Consider the following 9,026-nt stretch of genomic DNA (forward strand, 5'->3'; position numbering starts at 1 on the left):
GAAGAACAGACTAGGCTACGTAGGCATAAGAGAAGCATAACTCGACCTATATACAAACAATAAGAAGTTGCGTGTAAACACTGACTTGTCTTCATGAGTCTCATTTTGTAACTCATATGAATGTAGTGTCATGAGGTGTCAGTCAATTGACTTTTATAATGGTAAAACCAATTTAAGACAGACAGGCCTACACACACTGAAATTACAGTTGATTTATTAGTCGGGGGCATGTGGTTATAATGTCGTGAGGTAATCGCTTGCACATACGATAGATGGCGCTGTCGTGCCGTTGAATTAATGCGCTTCTTCATTGGGGACTTGGAAGGACATAACGTTAGCCTATTTATCTTGGTATCCATTTGAATGTATTTTTTACTCAAACACTCCTAATGCCATCGATTCTCAATAAGTCCGATATAGCTACAGTATTTCAGAAATTTCAAAACTCAGATATCAGGCTGTCGTGATCATTTGAGAATCTTAAAGCCGTTATAACGCAAGAGCTGCAGGATACCGCAGGTTAGTCAGCCGCATTTAGCCGCTAACATCACAAACATGGATCAGCACAACTCGACGTTTGGAGTGCAGCTTTTCATTTATGATCTATCGCGGGGAATGGCCAGACAGCTCAGTCCGATAATGTTGGGTGAGTGATGCAGAATATCTTTACCGCTACATTGGTGAGGGCCGAGACATTTCCAATCCTACCATGAAGAAGGTTTCACTCTTACATATTACTTCTAGCTTGCTTCGTTGCCTGGTCATCTTCCAATGAGAAATCTTGGCTAATGAATATTAATTTGCTTTTATGCTAACATCACTTGTATCCGTACAGCGGCGAAGATTTAGTGCCTGATTATTAATGAGGTAATATGACGTTGCCGTTTTGTCTATCCAATGGCGAAGACTTTGCTTATGAATATTTAAGAGACTCCTTCACTGTTCTAGAATGTATAAATGCGCGTTACACAACTGATCGATGAAAACACCTTTTCAACAAAATCTCTTATTCACATAACCTTACGAGCTATTTTTACAGCGAGACCCGTTTATCCGCCTATCTCAGTAATATTGCATTATTTATAAATAACAAAAAGAACAAACTGTTTTAGAACACGATGTTCTTTATGGTAATTAATCGTGTCACATGCTCTAGGTTTTCAATCTTTTAGATGCCAGCCAAGGACCCCCAAATATGATCATCCCTGTGTGAGGGTCGGGACTGTCGGTACACGATCCGTTCCACCTGCACGATCCGTTCTACGCATGCGTAGTAGACGCAGTAGAAAACGCACATGCGCAAATTATAATTCTGTTTTGCGATGCTGATTTTGATTTACGACACTGCACGATCTGTTCCACGCATGCGCATATTTGTACCGCGAAACTTTCATTCACTCACAGCAAAAGAAAATGGAGTTCAGTGGAAGAAATGAGCGAAATGAGAAGTTTGCCCTTTACGCTGCCGTTAGACAATATTTGGTTGACGGGTTGGTGGATGCAGCGTTGAAGAAGAAGGTCTCACGAATGGCTGCAAATTTTGTTATAAGAGGTACGTGAGTGCATAGACATCATTATTGATAGACGCCCTATCAACCGCTAAGTTACTGCCAGTGTCCCATCTTAGACCGGTCACCCGCTGTAATCTGTTTGGCAGGTGCAATGAGCTGTCAGCGCATTAAATTAATTATACCTCACTGAATATCAAACTGATTTTCGCGCGGTTTTTTTTGCTGCAAATGTCATTCATGTAGCTATGATACAGGACACATGGTTCGGCGTATTTTAATATTCACAGTAGGCTTACAGTAATATAATATTCTGATATAAGATATACAGTGACCAGACACAATATATGATGTATGTGATGTAGGATATAAGGTATTTTATAAATCACACACTATAAATATGATAAAGAAGCAGAAACAGATAGTTGCAGTAAAGTAAGATATTTAAATAAGTTGACACAAACAAACACGAACAGACACTCTCTCACACACAAACTCACACACAAACAAACAAACCGGAACAGACACAAACATACTCCCTCTCACACACAAACACACTCTCTCACACACACAAACTCACTCTCTCACACAAACACAGACACTCTCTCACTCATACAAACAAACACGAACAGACACAAACAGACCATTCAAGTTGAATTATGATTTGTGACACACACACTCACACACAAACAAACACGAACAGACACTCTCTCACACACAAACTCACTCACTCACACACAAACAAACAGGAACAGATACAAACAGACACCCTCTCACACACAAACACACTCTCTCTCACACACAAACTCACTCGCACACTCTCTCACACAAACAGACACTCTCTCACACACAAACACACACTCTCTCACTCACACACAAACAAACAGGAACCGACACCCTCTCACAAACAAACAGACACACACACTCTCTCTCTCTCTCTCTCTCTCTCTCTCTCTCTCTCTCTCTCTCTCTCTCTCTCTCTCTCTCTCTCTCTCTCTCTCTCTCTCTCTCTCTCTCTCTCTCTCTCTCTCTCTCTCTCTCTCTCTCTCTCTCTCTCACACAAACACGAACAGACACACACACACACACACACTCTCTCTCTCTCTCTCTCTCTCTCTCTCTCTCTCTCTCTCTCTCTCTCTCTCTCTCTCTCTCTCTCTCTCTCTCTCTCTCTCTCTCTCAAAAAGCAAGACTATGTAAACAAAAACACAGCCACTGTACAAAAGTGGCAATTATAGAATAACGGACACAGCAATGCATCATGTTCTATAAGATCATCATGTTTTTAGCATAATCCAGGGGATTAAAACGTACAAAATATATTTCAGGCCTAGTGAAGTTGGTAACTAACTAATAATAGTAGTAATTGTGTAAAGTTGCATAAAATGGTAATACTCACTAATGCAAGAAAAAACTACCTCAAAAAACTGTTATCTGTGCTGTTGTCCAGTAACTCCAGTTGGAAACTTCACCCCAAAATGGCGGGCTACCGAAACGCCACCTAGTGGCTGTTACCAAAAAAAGCATCAGAGTTTCGCCTCTTGTTCTTCTATACTCTGGTATTTGAAAATAATATTTCGCATTGTTTTAGTTAACACGTGTGAGCATGTCAGTAACGTTCCATCTAGTCAGACATAGTAACCGCCAACATTTTTCACCACACGTGTTTGCATCCCTGAACAGACACATGTGCACATACGTGCTGTATTGTAATACCAAACAAAGCAGCAAAATCATTACGTTACAAACATTGTTTGTCTATCACAGAAAGTAAATTATTCTACATTGGCCCCAGTGCACAATTCATGAGGCTGGTTGTGCTGTCTGATGAGCAGAGGCGGGCTGTCCTGGAGGAGTGCCACAACAACCCTGGAACAGGGAACCATGGGGGCGTGAGGGCGACCATGGACAGGGTTGCTGTGGGGTACTACTGGGATAACATAAAGGCAGATGTGGCAGATTGGGTACTTTTTTGGAACTTTAATGGAATTTGACACTATGGCTCTCAGGCAATGAATTGATTTAGTGGCTTTGTTTGACTTCAGATAATTATTTTGTCTAAATAATATAATTATTTTGTCTAAATAATAAATGTATCCATCAGGTCAAAAGCTGTCACAGATGCCAAAAGAACGACCCCATAAAGACTGTGTCTCCTGCCCTTCACCCTATTAAGGTAGAGCTTACCTTGGTGTACCACTTAAAGCAACAAGTTAGGTGATGTGGTAATATTACATATCTCCACAGGTGAAAGAGCCGTGGGAGGTGGTCGGTATGGACCTCATTGGTCCACTGAAAAAAACCATGAAAGACCATCAATACGTCCTCACGGTGACAGACCTGTTCACCAAGTGGGTTATCGCTGAGCCTTTGAAGTGTGGCTCTAGCACTGAGGTGGCTGAGGCACTTGTGTCAAAGCTCTACACATTTGGTATGGTCCGGAAAATCATCACTGACAGGGGCCGTGCATTTGTTAACGAGGTATGTGTCCTTATTACCCTCTCCCTTCACACAGGGCATATGGCATCATCACAATTCATTGGTCATTTCTGAGACCAATAAATATTGAAAATAACCATGTGTGTCTGATGTACAGCTTAATGCACACATATTTGCGGCGTTGAACATCAAGCATGCCATCACAAGTGCATACCATCCCCAGTCAAACGGCCAAGTAAGTGTGCCCTCATGACATCCCGCAAAACAGTAAAGTCCATTTTAGCCAATGTACACTAAAGTGCATGTAACAATTCCTTTCTATGTTGAAGGATGAGAGAACTAATCAAAATATAAAGAGGACTCTCAGAAAATATGTTAATCAGCACCATGATGATTGGGACATCCACTTACAGGCCATAGTTTATGGAATAAACACTGCAAAACAGGTTATTATTCAAAATGACTAGATAACATATGTTGCATACATGTTTTAAGAGTTTTATTTTGTGATTTGATGCAAAACATTTTGTTTCAAATTAGAGATCCACCAAGTACAGCCCGTACTTTTTAATGTACAATAGGCACCCCCGTCTACCACAGGCATTAAATGTCTGTGAGACAGACGCTGCCTTTGAATTGGCGGACCCAGAGGAGGAGCTGGAGCTAAAACTAGCTGGAGTCAAGGCCCTCAATGAAACGGTTTGTTCAGAGTTGTGTGAATGGCATGTTCAATTTGAATAAGAATGTTCGCATAGTAATATATTCTTATCTTTAAGGTACGGAAAAACATTGAAAAGGCACAGGGGAAACAAAAAAAGGCTTTTGAGGCAAAGAAAAGGAAAGGGGTTCGCCAGTGCTCAGTTAAGGCAGGGGACGAGGTCCTAATTGGGGAGCCCAAAAAGAAGGTGAAGAAGGGAAATTGTTTACAGGATCTCCACCAAGGGCCATTCACCCTCACATCCCTGACAGAGAAGGGTGTGGCAAGTGTGGCTATGTTAGGAAAAATACAGAAAATGAATGTTGCACAGCTAAGGCCCTACTTTCGGCCACAAGGTATTGTAATAATCCTACTTGGTGACATAGCAAATATAAACATGACACTTGGCAATGCTGATTACTATTTACTTTCCTGTTGTGTAGATCATAGCCATGAATCGGAGGGCAGCCAAAACAATGCAGAAGACATTGGACTGGTGGACCACCAGTATGCCAATAAAGGTCCACTGTGGCACAAGAGGTTGTGTCCTCAACAAGAACAAGTGGTGAGTGCCAAACTAAACTGGATAGTTCACATGCACAGCTTGTTGGTGTGCTTTAAATAATAAATGCATGATTGCTTATTCCTAACAGGGATATTTTTTATTTCTAGCTGACCTATGTGCTGGATAGAACACGTCCAGCAAAAGAAATTGTTGTTCTGGATGGCCCAGTTTGTCTTCAAAGGGAAGACTTTTGGAGCCTGGGGCTAGATGAACAGGTGGAGAGCAGTGTAAGTGGATATTGCTGTAAAGAGTTTGGATGGTTCTAATGCCTTTATTGTAATTATGCAAAACATTCTGTGCTTTCAGATTGGGAATGCGTGCTTCAGGCTGGTAGAGGAGGCAGGCAGGAGACATGTATGTATTTGTATTTACCTTGATGACTTACACATAAGTTTGTGCAAAAGTGAGTGCACCTCTCACATTTTTACTACTCACTTTTGTGAGATGTATGTATATGAAATGCAGACATACAATTTTATTCAGGGAATGGATGTCCACATTGCTGACCTATTTGAAGTCCCTAAATGGAAACTAAGCGAACCTAGTTTGCCGGTAAGTTGTATAATGTGTTGATAAGTCCCGCAGATACACCTCTTTAAGTGAAGATTATGTCCAAGGAGATCTGAACATAGTTTTTTTTTCATAGGACAATGTGGAATCTAAAGATATCATCATTTTGCCAGCATGGTCTAGGGGGTCACAAACAGCAAGCCACTACATGCTTTGTGTACAGTTACATTGTTTTTTAGTTTTTCCTCTATTTTTAAACCAGTTGGTGCCCCTATAGCTGACATTAATAGGGTATGTTCTTCACAGGTGTTATTAGTTGCTAAGAAGGAGGCTATTTTTCTGGACTCATTATGTCCAAATGGGTTTGGAGATGAGAAATACCGAACCATATTTAGGTTTGAAATGCATAAGCAGAGGACATTAGCAAGGTTTGACCTGTGACCGATTAAGGCTAACAAAGAACATAAAGTGCATGTAGTTACGTGCTACTATGGGAATTAAAGTTAATACATGATAGGGGGTGTTTTCTACTTTTTTTTTCATCCAGTTAAGCCTGAACAGCACTCTGAAAATCTTCAATCTGATGACATTGTGTAACAGCCTTAACAAATACAGATCAAACTGAGTGAAATGGACTGATATCCTGTTCAGGCAAAGCCTTGTTCTCTGGCTTTAGGTTTGATTAAAAGCCTTGTTCTCTGGCTTTAGGATTGAGTAAAAGCCTTGTTCTCTGGCTTTAGGATTGAGTAAAAACCTTGTTCTCTGGCTTTAGGTTTGATTAAAAGCCTTGTTCTTTGGCTTTAGGATTGAGTAAAAGCCTTGTTCTCTGGCTTTAGGTTTGATTAAAAGCCTTGTTCTTTGGCTTTAGGATTGAGTAAAAGCCTTGTTCTCTGGCTTTAGGATTGAGTAAAAGCCTTGTTCTCTGGCTTTAGGATTGAGTAAAAGCCTTGTTCTCTGGCTTTAGGATTGAGTAAAAGCCTTGTTCTCTGGCTTTAGGATTGAGTAAAAGCCTTGTTCTCTGGCTTTAGGATTGAGTAAAAGCCTTGTTCTCTGGCTTTAGGATTGAGTAAAAACCTTGTTCTCTGGCTTTAGGATTGAGTAAAAGCCTTGTTCTCTGGCTTTAGGATTAAGGAAAAAACCTTGTTCTATGGATTCAGTTTTGCATAATGTTTTTCCAGACAACTTGCAGGAGCAGTGGCTAATGGACCGTGGGTGGAGAAGACGGGCAAAGATTTTGATGTAACTTTACTTACTATGTAAATTTGCCATTTCATTTTGCTCAGCGGACACTATATATGGTTGTCAACATTACATCTGAGTAACTGTATATTACTTTTCAGCCATTTCCAGTTCAGTCAGATGGACAGAGCTGTGGGATATTCATGCTTATGGTAAACTTATACAATTTCTACTCAATTTTTCCTGTTTGTCCTAAATCTCCATAGTAATTATTTTTCTCTTTAACAGTATGCCCTCTGCATCTGTACTGGTGCCATGTTTCACTTTTTGGATGTAAGTTGTAATTCATGGAATGTATATGTATCAAAGAATGTTAAAAAACAAACAATGCAAGACTCCAATATTACATGTGTATTACAGACTGACATACCATCTATTCGGAAGTGGTGGTGTCTCCAGATTCTGGAGAAATTCTCGATCGCAAGGTAGGGCATATATTTCAAGCAGTAAAACATTGGTCTGCTTTACAATTATGCTACATTAAAAGTACCATACTTTTGAATAGGCATGGGCAGAACTTCGGGCAGCGCTTTGCCTTCTGGACAGAGGAGGCAGAACAGCTGATGGCAGGCACCCTACCACCTATTTATAGGATTTCTCGACCCCAAATAGTCAAGGTATGGCCAAACTAACCAGACAACCATTTTCACGTACGCATTCTAAATGTTAAATTAACACCGGTAACACCGACTACCGTAGCAAGCCAAGTTACTACCCGAACCCCGAAGTTCCGTAGTGCCAGTAAAAGCGATACAGACCCCGTCAGGCAATGGCAGAAGTGCCTTTCACCCTGTTATGACTTGATGAACCACTGATAAGATTTTGGAAACATTATTTTAAGGTAAAAATGTTACATAGTGTTGCTTTAAGTATTGTGTTTACATGAGGTAAAATATAATTGCAATATTGCTAAAATCCCATTATAATCGCATTATGAGGGTGCATGTAAACGTTGTCAATCTTTCACCCTTAGTTACATTGCAGCCATCTCCAAGAGACATTTGTTAATTTTTTTGCTGAAAAGATGTCTTTAGGCCCCGTTTGAAAGACCAAAACATTTTATGTTGTAGTCTTAATTTATGGTATTTTACTTTATCATAGGAGGAACAGGTAGAAGTGGAGGAGCTGCCCCTCACATTGAAACATATGTACCAGGCAGAATACATCGTGAGGAACAGTATTGGGCTTTTCACTGGCCAGGTGCAAGAACCATCATACATGTTGATGGATCATGATGACCAAATGAAAGCGTGGAGGGTGCTGATGGAGTCGAGGAAGTGCTATGCCATGGAGCCTTTCACGTTCATTTTTGAAAACATTCAGGACATGGAAACCTTCATGATTATTTGCAAAGACACCCTCAACCTGAGAGTAAATGCTGGAGTTGGGGTGCACAGTCACCCCTATACATTTTGTTAGTGTGTGTGTGTGTGTGTGTGTGTGTGTGTGTGTGTGTGTGTTACAGCGGAAAGAGTGTTCGTTTAAATGAACAGAGCTGTTACAGCGGAAAGAGTGTTCGTCTGAAGTGGACTGAGAGCTGTTACAGCGGAAAGAGTGTTCGTCTGAAGTGACTGAGCTGTTACAGCGGAAAGAGTGTTCGTCTGTAGTGGACTGAGAGCTGTTACAGCGGAAAGAGTGTTCGTCTGAAGTGGACTGAGAGCTGTTACAGCGGAAAGAGTGTTCGTCTGAAGTGGACTGAGAGCTGTTACAGCGGAAAGAGTGTTCGTCTGAAGTGGACTGAGAGCTGTTACAGCGGAAAGAGTGTTCGTCTGAAGTGGACTGAGAGCTGTTACAGCGGAAAGAGTGTTCGTCTGAAGTGGACTGAGAGCTGTTACAGCGGAAAGAGTGTTCGTCTGAAGTGGACTGAGCTGTTACAGCGGAAAGAGTGTTCGTCTGAAGTGACTGAGCTGTTACAGCGGAAAGAGTGTTCGTCTGAAGTGGACTGAGAGCTGTTACAGCGGAAAGAGTGTTCGTCTGAAGTGGACTGAGAGCTGTTACAGCGGAAAGAGTGTTCGTCTGAAGTGGACTGAGCTGTTACAGCGGAAAGAGTGTTCGTCTGAAGTGGACT

At 41.2% G+C, this 9,026-nt stretch overlaps 1 protein-coding gene across 4 annotated transcripts; it reads left to right on the forward strand.

The window, feature by feature from the left end:
- The first annotated feature begins 5,334 nt into the window (after positions 1-5,334).
- On the forward strand, positions 5,335-8,382 carry LOC130075994 (uncharacterized). Of its 4 annotated transcripts, XM_056240871.1 has the most exons (9): positions 5,341-5,436; positions 5,516-5,563; positions 5,693-5,761; positions 6,898-6,958; positions 7,060-7,110; positions 7,187-7,231; positions 7,319-7,383; positions 7,464-7,575; positions 8,060-8,382. In XM_056240871.1, the coding sequence occupies exons 5-9, from the start codon at positions 7,102-7,104 to the stop codon at positions 8,375-8,377; spliced, it is 549 nt and encodes a 182-aa protein (XP_056096846.1). In that variant the 5' UTR covers positions 5,341-5,436; positions 5,516-5,563; positions 5,693-5,761; positions 6,898-6,958; positions 7,060-7,101; the 3' UTR covers positions 8,378-8,382. The 4 variants fall into 4 exon arrangements, with proteins under 4 accessions (XP_056096845.1, XP_056096846.1, XP_056096847.1 ...); XM_056240872.1 differs by lacking the exon at positions 5,693-5,761; XM_056240873.1 differs by lacking the exon at positions 5,341-5,436 and having other exon boundaries at positions 5,445-5,563.
- The last annotated feature ends 644 nt before the right edge of the window (positions 8,383-9,026 follow it).

The sequence above is a fragment of the Rhinichthys klamathensis genome, unplaced genomic scaffold (assembly GCF_029890125.1).
Source record: "Rhinichthys klamathensis goyatoka isolate OS25496 unplaced genomic scaffold, OSU_Roscu_1.1 h1tg000616l_1, whole genome shotgun sequence".
NCBI lineage: Eukaryota > Metazoa > Chordata > Actinopteri > Cypriniformes > Leuciscidae > Rhinichthys > Rhinichthys klamathensis.

What these genes read in the sequence shown, in the direction of transcription:
- LOC130075994 (XM_056240870.1), top strand. Translation starts at nt 5,417, where the DNA reads ATGAACAGGTGGAGAGCAGT. An exon ending in ATGAACAGGTGGAGAGCAGT is followed by an intron (nt 5,437 to 6,897) that starts GTAAGTGGATAT and finishes ATGTTTTTCCAG; the next exon opens with ACAACTTGCAGGAGCAGTGG. An exon ending in GTGGGATATTCATGCTTATG is followed by an intron (nt 7,111 to 7,186) that starts GTAAACTTATAC and finishes TCTCTTTAACAG; the next exon opens with TATGCCCTCTGCATCTGTAC.